The sequence below is a fragment of the Brassica napus genome, chromosome A1 (genome assembly GCF_020379485.1).
Source record: "Brassica napus cultivar Da-Ae chromosome A1, Da-Ae, whole genome shotgun sequence".
Taxonomy (NCBI): Eukaryota; Viridiplantae; Streptophyta; class Magnoliopsida; order Brassicales; family Brassicaceae; genus Brassica; species Brassica napus.
In genome coordinates, this window is record NC_063434.1 from 22,658,848 (window position 1) to 22,674,025 (window position 15,178).

Here is a 15,178-nt window from a genome sequence, read left to right on the forward strand (position 1 = left end):
CATTGCCAATTCAATAAAAGTCAAATTGATAAGACTCAAAACGAACTTAGCTAACTTTGATTTGTGCATGACTCAATTTAGTTCGGTTTGTGAACCTGCAAAAATAATAACTTATCATGTTCTTTCTAAACTATAGTTGTCTAAATGATTTTCAATTTTCCAGATATATCTTTTGAAGTGTGACATTATCAAAAGATAAAACAACACAACATGCTCTTGTCTTGATAAAGCAGCATAAAAGAAGATAAAAAGTAATAACAAAGATTTTAGGTATAGGGCATTGCTTGATGATGACTAGTCTTCTTCTTGAGTTTCCTCTGCTTAAGCTTCACTTTAACATTAACACCATTATCAATAATAGCTTGAAGAACAACCTGAAGCTTACCTTCCACTTTATCTCCTTTCCTAGGCGTATATATAACGTCATGTATGTCATCTTCCAAACTTCTCTGAGCAAGAACTGTCCCAACCGCAGCGCAAGCCACTGCGTTCCTAGTCGAACCAAGATCGAACTTCATGTCTTTTGAAATGGAATGAGCCACAGTAACAACTTTACTAGTCACCCTGTGAATCACACATGCTCGAACGGAGGCCTTTGAGATGTAAATGTCTAAGCAAAACGGGTAGTGATAAGGAGCAGTGAGCTGGTTAAACGTAAGCGTTCGCTCTCTCTTCTTCGCAGCTGCATTAACATGATCCGTTTCACCAGTGATGGTGTTGATCCTTGGCGCATCTCTCTTCTTGTATTCCTCGCGAACTTCTTGATTACTCTTTGCTGCCTCCTTCTTCATCTTTGTTTCTTCTTGGTTGTTCTGGTGATGGTTCTTGCGGTGGAAGTCATAGTTGTATTCCTCGAACTCCTTTGACCCTCGATCAAGCTTGTAGAAAAGATCACCGCGGATTCTCATATTGTCGATTTCATCGTGATCAAGATCAGGCACGACGGTTTCTCCTCCTTGTGTAGTAAAGGAAGAGCTTTTTGCAGACTCTGCTTGAAACTCTCTCCAGACTTGAGATATAGATGATGAGACATCCCAAGCAGCATCATCCACAGTTTCTATAGAACAACCACTCAAACCTGAATCCTTTCCAGTTTCGCTGCTGGAAAATCTAGACGACAAAGGATGTAATGCTACTCGAAAATGGGAGGCCAGATTCGGCAAACGGAGAAAGCTTCCTCTGAGAATCGTCAAAGCCATTGTAAGTAATAGAGACCAATTCTGAACGTAGAGGCAAGGCTTCACAGAGACAAATTGTCGAACAGGTGGTGTGCAAGGACAATGCGTCGAACACGTGGTGTGCACGGTTAGGTTGGGAAAGAGATTACCTCAAACCGCTTATAAGACTGATCGGTCCTGCTGCTTTGTAGAGTATTAACAAAGATATTCAAACCAAAGATCTTTCTAGCGAACCAGTGTGGTTACGATGTGAAGAACCCTACTTTAGATGTCTGTCACTGTCTGAATGAAAAACGAAGGTTTGTGACAAAGAGAAGTTGTCATATAATTTTAACAGAAAGATAAGAGTGCTGACAGAATATTAGGCATTACAAAAGCTTAAGAGAAGAAACAGAGACAATGTTTTTAACACACAATAGAAGATAGCTAACTTACTAAAACCAGTTAGGCTTCGAAAATATTACAGACAAAACGACAACGTAAACAGACAGACAAAGATGCAGATACAGAGTAGTTGTCACAGTATCAGTGGTTGTTGGTCATTACCATTCTTCCTTCTTGATTTGTCATCATCACACACACTCTAAATTCAGTAGTAAGCTTGCTGATGGTGGGCGTGTTGGTGGTGCTGCTGAGGGTAGTGCGGGTGGTAAACCTGAGGAGCTGGAGCTGGGACAGGGACAGGGCCGTTGCAATAACCGTTGTAAGCTGGGTAACCGATAGGTGAGGCTTGGTATGAGGCGGGGATAAGCTCAGGAGAGTATGGATAAGGTGGGCTCCTGTTGCTGTAGACAGTAGTCGGTGGTGATGGGTAAGCCGCTGCAGGTGAAGCGTACTGAGGGGAGTGAGACGGTGATCTGATGAACGGGAAGGAAGAGACGTACGCGTTTGTGATACGCCCGGCTTTCGCTGGTGGCATTGGACCGTTGTAGCTGGCTCTGGTTCTCTTGTTGGCCGGCACAGCTGCTGGTTTTCTCTTCTCGGTTTTGGTCTTCTCTAGCTGTTCCAACCGCTTCTTGAGGTTCTCCGGAGGGAACTCTTCCTCGAGTTTGTACTCTTCTATGCATTTCAAGACCGCCTTAAGAGCTGACTGCTCCTTGCGCGCCACAAGATGCTAACATGACAAAGATAATAAATTTAAACTTGCGAATAAAAGATGTTCAAGGTGAGATAAACGAGTAGATTACCGAAGCTCGGCCAGTATTGCTGGGGTCTTCCGCGACTGTCTTCTTTGCATCCCTTAGATAGGCTTTGAGCAAAGGAACAGGTGGGAACTTATCCACAAGGCCAACTTCATAAGTAAAATGAACTGCATCAAGCTGTTGTCCTCTGCTGATCAACTCTTCAATCATATCTGTTCAAGCATAACAACTCAAACCATTATTCATAACCTCAAGATCATCAGTATCTAATCTGGCTTACATCTAAACTCACACCTTATGTCACTAAAGTTTCAGACTTCGCCAATAATATCACAAGAAGATAGGAGCTTAGGCTTACCAGGCATTTGATCACCCAAACCAACTAAAACAGCAAGCTTTGGCATCTGTTTGCGCCACGCGGATCCAACGACAAGCTTTCTGTACAGACCAAGATCTTCACTTTTAACAATCCCAAACGTCACAAGATGCTGAAGAAACGTATGGACATCAGGAGTCTTGACATTCTCCACCCTTCCTCTCTCCTCCAAGCTCGCCTTCCACGTCTCCGCAATCTCCTTAGCTTTCTCCTTAACGCTCGGAGTAACAAGCAGCCTCGTCTTCCCAATCACTGGATCCACCATCACAGGTGCTAAGCTCTCCAGAATCACCACACAAGCCCATCCAAAATCATTAGTCATCTTCTCTCCGGAGCCTCTCTTATCCACCGGGAAAACCTCAGATATCGCCTCAAGCACCAACATCGCCGGATCCACACAATCAACCAACGCAGCCGGAATCTGAGACCGGAGCCCCTCAAGCTCCTTCTTCCTCGCCGTCACGAAACTCCAGAACCCCCTCGCGTCCATCTTCAAACAGAGAGACTTCAAAGTAGAGAGAAGCCCTTCCTCATCGTCAACCTCGCCGCCGCCGCCGCCGTCATCTCCTCCGTCTCTCGCTTTCTCAAGCGACTCCAGAGCAGCTCTAGCTCGCTCCCCGACTTTCCCAGCGACGATCTCCACGCTCCGCTCGATCGTAGCCTCCCTGCGCTTCAGCGACTCGAGGGAGCTCTGAGTCTGGCTATCCAGGGCTCCGATCATCTCCTTTAACGCCTCCGATTTCTTCATCAGGTTCTCCTCAAGCGTGGTGAAGTGATCGGAGAGCTCTTTCCACAGAAGCGTGCAGCTCGTCATCAGCGACGTCTGCTTCTGAAACTCCTCGAAACTCGGCTGAGCTAACTCGGTCAGCTCGCCTGGATCGGAGACCGACCCCATCGTCGGCGTCTTGAAATCGGAAAGCTAACGAACTTCAAACTCAATCGAGAGAGAGAGAGAGAGAGAGAGATGGTGACGAAAGTGTTTCTTTGGAGTGAGATTGCAGAAAACCCTAGAAATGGCAAAAAGTTATCGATGACGTGGACAAGTCACAGGAGCGACACGTCTCCACTCCGTCTAGATTGCGCCGGGGGATGATGAATATGGTGTGCTATTGTGAACGGAAGATGCGTAGCTTTGAGTGATGATGACGTGTGATAAGGGGCGTGTTTGGGGTGGTGGTAATAAGTATCCTAAGCTTCGCTTTATCGTATAGATCGCTTAAAGAAACCAAAATTAAAGGTGAAAGAGATACGTGGGCCATCCCCACTGACCACCACATGCGTTGAGTCGGAAACCAGTGAAGCATTGCCGGTTAAATTTCTAAAATAGACTATAAAGTATAGGAACAAAGATATATTGTTTATATAAATTTAAATTTTCCGTAGTATAATGTAAGAAGAACACATGTGTTTGTGAAGATGATCTTTGAAAGGCTGTAATGAATCAGTCACGCGTGATAATATATACTTGGACCGAATATTTATGTCTTCAAAAACGTGATAATTAAGCAAGCCACAAAGAGAGACTCGCGTTAGTCATTACATATTTTTTAAGCTAATAAATTTATTAGTTTTGCTAATTTTCCTTGTGATATCAAACAGAAGCATAGGATAAAAAGTAATTTGAAGTTGAATTATTAAAGCTACTTAGAATTGACGTATGCTAAAACTTTTTCTGTGGATATGTACAAAATGTAAAACGAGACAATGACATTTAACCCATAATTGAAACATCCTTGCTCCTTTCGTCCTTTTGATAAATATCACTTAATTATACAGATTACAGAGACAAACACACATTTAGTATGAGATGAAAAATGAAGTTGACGGCAAACAATTTAATCTAATTCAGTGAGTCCACAATGGACGGCTACAAATTAACCGCCGTTTGCTTTACAGAAAAAGCAAGGAGAAAATTTTGAAAATGTTAAAAGGGAGAAATCAAATTCAAAAGGACTAATGATTTAAATCCATGCACTGACTTGACATTAGTCTAGCTAATCTTATAGTAACATGATTAAGACATTTGCACAATTTCTAGCCTTTTTATATATGTTTCGTTAGTATGTTTAAATATCATATGCATTTAAACTCTTACCCACTACACAAAGTACTTTGTCCTATCTATTTATATCCTGCTACTTGTTATGATGGTGGGCAGTGGGCACACTATGATCCTATGTACACGTTAAATAACATTTAGAATCCGCAGCCTTAAAATAAAACAATCAATCAAATGGTGAAAATCTAATATTCATCGATACAGATTTTGATATATATGATAACGTTATTGAGATATATCATTTGTCATTAACATAGTATACATGTACATTTCTTAGAGAAATCTTCTAATACACATAAGATGTCATGAATATAGTCGACTAGTGAATACAGGAAAGAAAGTTTGGTCAGAAGCTCTATGATTCAACGGATTAGATGAAATTAGCACACAAAAGTAGAGTAAAAAATCATTAAAACGCTTTTAAACCTAACTTGTCAATTAAACAGAGACATAAATAAAGTGAAAAGGAGAAACAAGATTCATATATTCTAGTGGCCAAAACCACCCACATGGTACAAGGCTTCTTCTTGTCTGCTTTTTAATTTCATCCCAATTCATGAAAAATTTAAACACAAAGAAGTTATTATTACCTAGCTAGGTACCACAACTGTTGTTGCCAATCACAAGTACCAAAATACAAAGCAGTGGGATGAAAACTAACACTGTGCCAAATACGTATACAAAAGGAACTAAGACACCATTGTTTGGTTCAACACCCACATTTGATAGCTGGTCCGTCTATTTCTTTCTCCATTTTAGCAGAGAAACGCCTGCAACCATAGGTTTATGAATATGTATAGATGTTGCTTTTTATTAGGGATCCAATGAAACTGAAGGAAGAATGTGCCTGACAATGGCAGGTGTGATAATAGACTATTGTTAAATGCAAGACTCTTACTTAGGAATACCTTGTGGGGAATCCTTATAGTGTTAGCAAAACAAAGAGAGGGGTGTGGACCTTGAACTTTCTTCTAAGAGATACAAGGAAAATACTAAGAGTGCAGGGAGTCATCTCTAAGGCTCTGGTTACAAGAAAGACTTTAGAGAACCACGTCGAAAGCTTTTACATCCAAAGAAGCTTATTATGTGACACGAAAGAGCACTCTAAATAGATAAGTTGCTATTATAGTGTTTGACACTGATTAGATTGGTCACCTACGCAGCCATTTATTCATCATCGCAAACTAGTTGACAACCTCCATCTAGTTATCAAGCTAGAACAAATTTAGATGGAAGTGTGTATAGTCACAACGAAATGTCAAACCTTACATTATATGCATCACCTGAAGAGTTAAGTAAATGAAGTCGGACAACTTAACATGCTGGATTCATGAATCACGAATCACAAGCACAACAGGGTGCGAGAGTAAAGAATGTTTTTTTTTTTTAGCGACATTTTTTTTGAGCAACAAGAGTAAAGAATGTTAAACACACATTATTTGCTGATAATAGAACCGCTGATTTAAGGGTCACTACAAAAAGGAGCTGCATATTTGATACCCTATTTTAAAACAGACTGTTTAAAATATATATATATATATATATAGCATCGAATATCAGCGCCCTAATTTTAAACAACTGCAAAAAAAAAACTACCATTATGATGTGCTAAGTATAAGAAATAAGCCTGCAAAATGGCAAGGACTTATAACAATTTGATATGATGTAGAACAACTTTGACCAAAAGAAAAAAGATATGATGCAGAACAAAGATTAAAACAAATGAGATGCAACAGAGCAGTCCTAGGTTTGACGGAGATAACAGCTAAGTTGGATAATACCTAACATCAAACTAAAATTTCCCACTTGAATAATCTAAAATTAGGGTTTAGGATTATCTGATGGAAACAACATTCTCTGGATTAACAGTAACTGTTGCCATTATTACCGTTAATTACCGACAAGGCTTTAAAACGGAGTCGTTTTAAGACATTTAACCTTTCTAGAAAACTAGCAAGTCTTTCAGCAAGTTTCTGAGTTTGATAAAGGACTTCTCCAAAAATGAAGTCATACAAAACACTCTTTCAACAACATATATTAATCATAAAGATGAGCCCAGCAATCTTCTAAAGAGTGAATCTGGGAGCTTTTTCTTGTGATTGCTCAGCTCTCAGCCCTCAGGACCGTGACAAGACTCCTTTTGAACTGCAAACTCCCAAAAAGCAATAACACCTCAAACGATATATACATTCTTCATCCTAAGGATCCACAAAGAGTATATGCTTCTAAGCATTCTTCTAAGTGCCTATAACAAGAATGTGGTGGAGGATAAGTCAAACCTTGGTATGGTGCCACCACGGCGAGGATCATTCTCCGTTGCTTGTCTTAGAGCCCTGGCAAAGGCCTTAAATGTCGCCTCTATTATGTGATGCGAGTTTCTACCAGCAAGCTGTTGTAACAAAACGACTATATTCAAAAGGTTTCCAAGCAGATACCATAAGTGAATCATGAACCCGTAACGATTATGTTTGCTATTCGAAAATTTTGGAGAGACAGTACCTGACGGATGTGAAGTGTCATACCGGAAGTATTAACCAGCGACTGGAAGAAGTGCTCCACCAACTACAAATGAAAAGGGTTTACAAATTTATAACTAATACATGAAATAAATAAATAAAAAAATAACTAAAAGAGAAGGATTGAAGAACCTGAGTGTCATAGTTCCCAACTCTCTGTGTCGGAATCTCCAAGTTGTAACCAAGATATGGTCTACCAGACAAGTCCTGCAAAAATGTGGTTTTTGTTTCATTATAAGCAATAAGCAAGTCTGAGATTATATGAGAGGATAAAACACAGAGAGTTTTAATTACGAGGGAAACATGAATAAGGGCTTCATCTAGAGGAGCTGTGAAGTCACCAAACCGATTAATCCCTTTACGCTCACCAAGTGCCTTTAAAAGAGCCTAGAGGTTGCAATACAGGGCACAAGAGAATGTTGCTGTCTAATAAACAATGGCAGAACAAAAGAGGGTAAGTAAGTAAGTTAAACACTCACGGTTCCAATGGCAAGAGCAATATCTTCGTTAGTGTGATGGTCATCGATGTGAACGTCACCAGTAGCTCTCACGTGAACATCAAACAACCCATGTGAAGCAAGTTGCTAAACCAAGAAACACAAAACACCAATCAAGATTCAAAATAACGAAGCAAACAAATTAAAAAAGGTCAAAAACACTTTATACGTCGAGCATATGGTCAAGGAAAGGGATTCCAGTGGAAGAATCAGCAAGTCCAGTGCCGTCCAAGTTGATCTTCACTGACACATTCGTCTCCTTTGTTACTCTCTTCACTTCTCCAACTCTATCTGCCCCGAAACAAAACAAAAGGACAAGACTTTGAGTCAGAGAATGAAAAAAAAACGAAACTTGATGTGAGATTCTACACCAAAACTGACCTGATTCGTTAGAAGTCGCAGGAGAAACGTTGTTGCTGGGTGAAGAAGCGCAGGAGATTGATTGACGAGGCTGAGATTGAGTTTCCATCCGCAAGTATCGGGGACGCGAAGAAGAAGAAGAAACGATCGATGATCTCCGAGGAAGAGAAACTGTAAAGCCGAGCTTAGGTCTCAGAATCTGAGCGGAGGAAGACAGCTCCATTTGTTGGCAGGCAGCGGAAGGACCAGGCGACTACTTTCTTTTTTTCGAATCGGCGAAAACGACGACGCTTCAAGTTCAACTCCCCTTGAGAGCAAATTCAATTAGATTATTACTTAACCGGACCGGTACATTAGAACCGACGATCATTCGTGTGACGCGTACAAATATCACTACAGATACAAATTTAAAAAGAAAAAATCACTTGAGCAATTGAAAAATGATGAAAATCTCAATTTCAGTTACCGAAAAGATTTTAAATGTAAGACTGTTTGATTTGATAATACCAACGATGGACCGCATTTCGGTCTGGAGAAAACAAACCGAACCAGGAAGAGACTCTGTCTGGTTCAGAGTTTTAAAGCCAAGCAGAATGTCTTTACCCTTCTGATTAGAATTTCTCAAAAAGCTTCAGTTTCAATTGAAAAAACAAAAATGGGCATATGGATCCAAAATACTAGTACTACTCTTCAAGCAGCATCGCCAGCCTTTGTCTGCAAACAAATACATAACACTCACTGAGTTTCCAACAGAGAAAACAATGAAAAGCTCACGTATTCTCAAACACATATACTTATCTAGTTTTATTTTTGTAAGAAGTGATACTTGTAATTATAGTTTTGTCTATAAATCACAAAGTCTATTTTATAATAAAATTTCTTGAAGAGTAAAAAAAAAAGGCAAAAGAACTGTGTTAGAAAATTAATGTGATTTTCTTATTAAATGTAAACTAAATTTTTTAATAAAAGAAAAGCGATTTTCCTATATTGTTGACCATCTAGAAAGGAGGTGAACAACCGACAATACCATAGTTCTAAAATTTATAGGTGTCTTCTATAGTCAGATAAAAATTAGAGATGTATAGTAGATATATAGAAAGTTTTCAATTTGGTCGAACGTACATCTACATAACAATGATAGTATGTATCATTTTATTTCAATGAATTATGAAGCTCATCTAGTATTTGTATAGTATTTGTATATGGACTCCGTATCTCATTTTTCCTTGTGAAGATTGAGAAAGATATTGGTCTACTTTGATCCAAAAAAAAGTTTGGTCTACATCCAGCATGAAGATCAACTAGTTGCTTGTGGAGTATGGAAGTATGAAGTACTTTTCTTGAATCGCCTGTATTTCACTTTTTATATTTTGTTACCAAAGAGCTTTATGAATATCAAATGTTCCACTGGCGACCAAACATCGATCTCTTTCAGCGATTATCTTAATGTTACTGATATAAACATGGAAAAATAATTAAAAACCTTGAAAAAGTAAATAACAACTTCACGCATCCTACCAAAGCATACTCGTTTTTGGTGCAATCAAGAAAACTTCACCATATTACTATTAGTTATGTCTCACTTAGATCTAATTGTCACATAATTACATGTGTTAAGTATTTATCTTTTAGAAGATGATTTCTCTCTCGTCTGCCAAACTGTAATATCTCTCTTTATTAAGTACATGTAACACTTTGCTTTTTGCTGCATTGTTTTTAACAAAAGCAATAAAAACAGTGTCAGCTACGGCAATTTTTAATAAATTCTCGAACCATGGACATTCTCGGCACTGGAATTAACATTTTAATCGATGTAATCCGCACCTTCGACGGTTAATGTGGCCTTATGCCAGTAGAAAGGTCTGGTTTCATTTGGTTATCAAACTAAGAAATTATCATTCATAACATTCTTTTTGGCTTGTGCTCAACTTTTTCTCTCTAAACGAATAAGATATGCAAAATGAAATGAACCGCAACTTTCCAAAGTCCAACTAACGTCAATACAACCCAACCGACACAAGCCAACAATCTTCACGACAATTCATCTTCTTCTATTCACTCTCTCCTTTTCCCCATCAACCTTTAGCTTTTTATGTCTACCAATTATAAAAAAAGTATATCTTTGCTCATATCTAAATTATTATTTTCCTAATAATGCAACCTATATAATGATATTTAAGTGTATATATACGACCTCAAAAGAGAACCGTACATACATATTATATAGTTGCGAGGTAGAACAAAGAACATGAACCTTATGGGAAAGAGAATCTCTGTGTATTTATATTATTATGTACAAGTGAGAGAAAACATATATATGAATCATGTCGCTAACAAGTTTCTCATTTGTTTCGTCCTTGAGCATGAACATTCCATATATAAACTCGCTGAACCAAGACGAAAGCTACGTATCAATAATGAATGGAGTTTTTATTGTTTGGGTAAGTGTGTGGGTGAGACTCCACGAGTATAGACCACAGAACATGAACATCTTCGTATGGACATGACTTCACGTCCTCGTATAATATGTATAATCCTCTGCCTGCACATTATCAATATTTCTACATAAACACAATGAAATGCACACACGTATATAGATAGATCTAGACATATAAGTTCAAATTGTAAACAAAACTCATTTTCATAGTTTTCTTCCATAAAATCATAAAGGGAGTACTCGTAACTCGGCCATCAAATATATGTTATAGATGTTAACACATACATAATGCAGGAAGAAAGATATAGAATGTGTATAGAGAGAAAGAGCGAAAGAGAGAGATCATACTCTTCTTTTGAGCAGAATTGACGCGAACCCATAGTTTCTTCAAGGGAGAGAAGAAGGAACTGAGCCACCTCATTTCTCATACAGTGCCTGAGGCTCTTGCAAGTATGAAATATTAATTACACTATCTTTATATATAGGTACATATATATATGTACATAAATAACATGTATGGACCTTTCAGTAAAAAAAACATATATGGACCCAAATGAAGAAACTACCCAATAACAGTGCTCCACCTTGGATAATGGAGAATGGAGGTAGCCACATCAATGTGTTTTATATGTTCCTTTTTTAAGTATGCCCCAAGCCACCATCTCCATCTCCCTTTCCTTTCTTTTTTATCTCACCATACAAATTTCTTATTAAATAAGTCTCTCAAAACTTTTAACCGTGACACATGGATCCCAGCTTGATAAAATATAGTAGTTTATTAGATTTCTGTTCATGAGTTTTGATGAAGTATAACGCAATATAGATGAAGAATGATGAAACTGTGACTTAATGTTTTATCGTGATGGGGTCTCTTTGGTATTAGGTGTTTGTCAAACATCTTTCTCTATCCTTTTTAAAGCTCACTTGTACCTCAAGAACTATCCCATTTCACCTATCATGTTTTCTCTTCACACTTCTTTTATATCATATATTCATATATCGTATGAATGAATTTGCCACCTTCTATGTTTTCATGTTATGCTTCATTACTTATGTGCCTGCCTATACGCTTATTGTAACGTATTAGCATAAGTAGAACATTCTTTTCTCTATAGATTTTTTGACTACTTTTTCTTTTAGCTAATTATTAATATATACAGATATGTTTGTCTTAATTTTATGTTTCTTAGGTAAATAACCATGTTTTGGCCGACAAAAACAAAAGCCAGATCTTATCAAAGAAAACAAAACAAAAGCCTGTTTTCATTTTCATTTTTTATATGATGGTATTCATATCAGAAATCATATTTTCATTAAAAAAAATCAGAAAATCATATAACCAGAGAGAACATATATATAGTGTATGTATGTTTTCCAGTGATTCGGATCCAGAGATGAAAGATATATAAAATTAATTGTTTGGTATTTGGCTCGAAGGAACCATGGACTCTAATTCAAAACTTACTGGTGAACTAAGAAAAAAACTTCTTGGTGAACCCAAAAATAAAATTCAGGTATATGATCTAAGAATGGAAAACATGACATTTGACAAGATCACTATTTTTGATATATCATTTTGAATCATAAATTTGTCAAATCAAATTCACTTTCATAAAATTACATAACTGTTGCAGCTAAATTACTGCTAATAACATTTCCAATGGTGCATCTAAATGAGGAAAATATTAAAAAATGAGGAAAACTATTTTTAATGGTACTTCATTTTAAGTGGAAAATGAGGATATGATGATGTAATAGTACTATTCACAAACTTATTTTGATGTTAAATTTTTTTATTTACATAATAACCCCTAAAATTTTGACAAAAGATTACTTTTAAAACTTTTTATTTAATATATATACATAATGATTAAACTTTAAACATGATTCTAAATAACAAGTTAGTTAAATAATTAATTATAAAAATTATAACTCAATAATCATATATATAATAAAATAAAAATATAAACATAACATTAAGAATACATAAGTATGACCAAAATTAAAAAAAAAGTATACAAATAATTTTAACACAACAGATAACAATACCTGACATAAAATAGTACTGTTTAAATAAATATTCTATTTTTTATATGGGGTTATGTAATTTTACTAATGTGATAAATTTTTTATTTTAATATATTTAAATTTTAGTTGAAATTTTAATATTTTAAAAGTAGTGAATATAATTTTAAAAAATATCAAATAAAATATTTTATTAGAAATAAATAAAAAGTTAAAATTAATATATTAAATTGTGAGGAAAAAAATGAAGAAGTCATTGGAAAAAAATTCAAATTTAATTTAATTCATTTTGAGGAAAGTATGAAGGACACTATTGGAAATGGTGTAAATAGTATATTCGCTTTTGTTATAAGTTCTAAAAACATCTTCAACTCATTTTATTTTCCACTCTAAAATAGAGTTTAGAATAAAAATGTTTCAATTATACTATATTTTTCACTCTATAAGGGCATCTTCAACCATATTCTATTTTTCACTCTTAAATAGAGTTTAGAATAAAAATGCTCCAATGGTACTATATTGAAAAATAGGTTTACTTCAAATATAGAGTAATTTGTTTTTTTTTGTTCATTACTCTATTTTTTACTCTAAAATAAAGTATCATTGGAGTAAACTCAAACTGTATTATAGAGTTACTCTATTTTAGAGTATAAAATAGAGTAAGTCATTGGAAATGGTCTAATAAAGTAAAAATGAGTTTACTCTATATATAGAGTAAATTGTTTTTTGTTTGTTCATCATTTTATTTTCTACTCTAAAATAAAATATTATTGGAGTATAGCACAACTCTATTATAGAGTAAAAAATAAAGTGAACCATTGGAGATAGATTAACAAGTATTAAAATTGTATGGGTTTAATGATTTTTATGACAAGATAAATTTAAAATAATCAATGAAGCAATGATACTCAAATGTTTTGTATTTAATTAATACAGTCTTCGGCCCCGCAAGAAAAATGTGCGTGGGCCAATCTCAGTAAGCTGCAAAATTGTTGATTCCTGTTAAAGATACACCAATTTGGACCAACCTCTAAAAATGATTTTACTTGAGAATAATTGGAAAAAAAATGAAGAAAGAGTAATTTGACCCAAAAAAAAAATGAAGAAAGAGTAAATATCGAAGCAAATGACAAATGTGGAGAGACAGCTTTGGTAATGTTAGGGTGCCTTATAAGTCGTCGATTATCTTTTCATTTCCTTATTTCTAAATCCATCTCACAAACACCAACTTTCCTGGTTTGTACAAACATACATACACGAAAATAGATAATCTACTTTAAAAAAAAATAGTTTGTATGACTCATAAACTAACGGTTCTCAGAGAATTATACAGTTATTCCAGGAAATCGTAATATTTTTTTAAAAAAGTATAATTTATTGATTTCAACAGAAAAACTTAAAAAAAAATTATAAAATTTTGGACGTTTATGGACATCCAAATAGACTTTTTTTTTTTTGTCAACCATCCAAATAGACATAGTTTTTATTAGGTATGAACGATCATATTTTGGGTCGCTTTCCATTATATAGACCAGTTATTGTCTAAAAATAATGGTTTATGTAGACGATCCAAATGGATACTGGAATTGATGTCTCTAAGTATAAGTATATAATTGTTCTTATGTCTAATTAACTTTTCCTTTCCAACGAGTGATTCTGATTAAACAACTCAATTTCCAAAAAATAATAAACATTTTGCATAATGACTAGTTTCGGTGTTTTCTCCTCTACTTGTAGTTTAGGAAGATTTGATCTAAACGTGATTTGATATATGTTTAAAAGATTTGTGTCTTGTTGATTTTAACATGCAAGTGAATTCGTGTTTTACTATATTATATAAGTATTTTCCGAAATATTCAATGTCTGGTAAAAGTAGAAGCACAAGTTGTGTTTGTTGACTGGTTGTATTCTAACTTCAAGTTTCATCAAACTTACTTTCGATATATTAAAAATCTCATCTGAACCAGAATATGATTTTGAGTGACCTTTATAGTTTTTATTAGAGACAACCATACATTTGAAAATGTTTAAATTGGTAATTAAATAATATAGAATAATTTGAACTAAAATCGGTTCCCAAAATTATTAGTTGAGTAATAAACTCAAGTTCAAACTTGTGTCTTAAGAGCCCAAGATTAAATGTGTTAGAATGAGTAGATTCCACAAGCAAGCCCATCAAAGGCCTAGGTGCCTAACTAAGTTAATGATGTTTTCTACCAGTTGAGACTTGAGACTTTAGAGAGTTTATAGAATCGGACTAACTTTTGTCTGTCGATCAAAATAAATCGTATATTATGATTTACAATGTTATGAGATTAGTCTAAACTAAATGATATGTGGTATTAGTTAAGTGATTCGTTCAGGTTTGTGAATTTTGACCAAACAAACAATTTATATATAAATAATACTTCCATTTCCCCCTGCCCTCTCTGGATTGAATACAAAAAACACCAACTTAAGCTTTCAAAATTTAAATTGTAGAAAAAAGTATACATTCACTTCTGAACTATCCATTCAAATTATATATCAAAATATTAATAGCTTTCATCAAATACATTTTCGCTTTTAAATAACAAAAAACTGAAATT

At 35.4% G+C, this 15,178-nt stretch overlaps 3 protein-coding genes and 1 long non-coding RNA gene across 7 annotated transcripts; all 4 read right to left on the reverse strand.

The window, feature by feature from the left end:
- Positions 1-145: 145 nt before the first annotated feature.
- On the reverse strand, positions 146-1,338 carry LOC111210546. Its single transcript, XM_022711026.2, has one exon. It carries the CDS (start codon positions 1,197-1,199, stop codon positions 267-269), a length of 933 nt encoding a protein of 310 aa, XP_022566747.1. The 5' UTR covers positions 1,200-1,338; the 3' UTR covers positions 146-266.
- Positions 1,339-1,478: 140 nt separating this feature from the next.
- LOC111210545 (FRIGIDA-like protein 4a) lies at positions 1,479-3,840 on the reverse strand. Its single transcript, XM_022711025.2, has 3 exons — positions 2,679-3,840; positions 2,366-2,532; positions 1,479-2,292 (listed from the first exon to the last, which is right to left on the reverse strand). Exons 1-3 carry the CDS (start codon positions 3,589-3,591, stop codon positions 1,768-1,770), a joined length of 1,605 nt encoding a protein of 534 aa, XP_022566746.1. The 5' UTR covers positions 3,592-3,840; the 3' UTR covers positions 1,479-1,767.
- A 2,757-nt stretch (positions 3,841-6,597) lies between these two features.
- On the reverse strand, positions 6,598-8,411 carry LOC106453935 (imidazoleglycerol-phosphate dehydratase 1, chloroplastic-like). Of its 3 annotated transcripts, none has more exons than XM_013896128.3 (8): positions 8,150-8,411; positions 7,938-8,059; positions 7,751-7,855; positions 7,566-7,658; positions 7,404-7,478; positions 7,255-7,317; positions 7,035-7,144; positions 6,598-6,900 (listed from the first exon to the last, which is right to left on the reverse strand). In XM_013896128.3, the coding sequence occupies exons 1-8, from the start codon at positions 8,349-8,351 to the stop codon at positions 6,873-6,875; spliced, it is 798 nt and encodes a 265-aa protein (XP_013751582.1). In that variant the 5' UTR covers positions 8,352-8,411; the 3' UTR covers positions 6,598-6,872. The 3 variants fall into 3 exon arrangements, with proteins under 3 accessions (XP_013751582.1, XP_022566748.1, XP_022566749.1); XM_022711027.2 differs by having other exon boundaries at positions 6,598-6,953; XM_022711028.2 differs by lacking the exon at positions 7,566-7,658.
- Positions 8,412-10,383: 1,972 nt separating this feature from the next.
- LOC106378865 lies at positions 10,384-11,151 on the reverse strand. Of its 2 annotated transcripts, XR_001275901.3 has the most exons (3): positions 11,088-11,151; positions 10,914-11,000; positions 10,384-10,670 (listed from the first exon to the last, which is right to left on the reverse strand). It is a non-coding gene; the product is annotated as an uncharacterized LOC106378865 (long non-coding RNA). The 2 variants fall into 2 exon arrangements; XR_001275900.3 differs by having other exon boundaries at positions 10,914-11,100.
- Positions 11,152-15,178: the final 4,027 nt, after the last annotated feature.

Bases quoted from the DNA above. Each gene is read 5' to 3' on its own strand.
- LOC111210546 (XM_022711026.2), bottom strand. From the start codon at position 1,199: ATGGCTTTGACGATTCTCAGAGGAAGCTTTCTCCGTTTGCCGAATCTG.
- LOC111210545 (XM_022711025.2), bottom strand. From the start codon at position 3,591: ATGGGGTCGGTCTCCGATCCAGGCGAGCTGACCGAGTTAGCTCAGCCG. The intron at 2,533-2,678 runs GTAAGCCTAAGC...ATGCTTGAACAG, and splicing joins TTTGGGTGATCAAATGCCTG to ATATGATTGAAGAGTTGATC. The intron at 2,293-2,365 runs GTAATCTACTCG...TTGTCATGTTAG, and splicing joins GCAATACTGGCCGAGCTTCG to CATCTTGTGGCGCGCAAGGA.
- LOC106453935 (XM_013896128.3), bottom strand. From the start codon at position 8,351: ATGGAGCTGTCTTCCTCCGCTCAGATTCTGAGACCTAAGCTCGGCTTT. The intron at 7,856-7,937 runs GTATAAAGTGTT...TTCTTGGTTTAG, and splicing joins TCCTTGACCATATGCTCGAC to CAACTTGCTTCACATGGGTT. The intron at 7,145-7,254 runs GTACTGTCTCTC...TTGTTACAACAG, and splicing joins TGACACTTCACATCCGTCAG to CTTGCTGGTAGAAACTCGCA.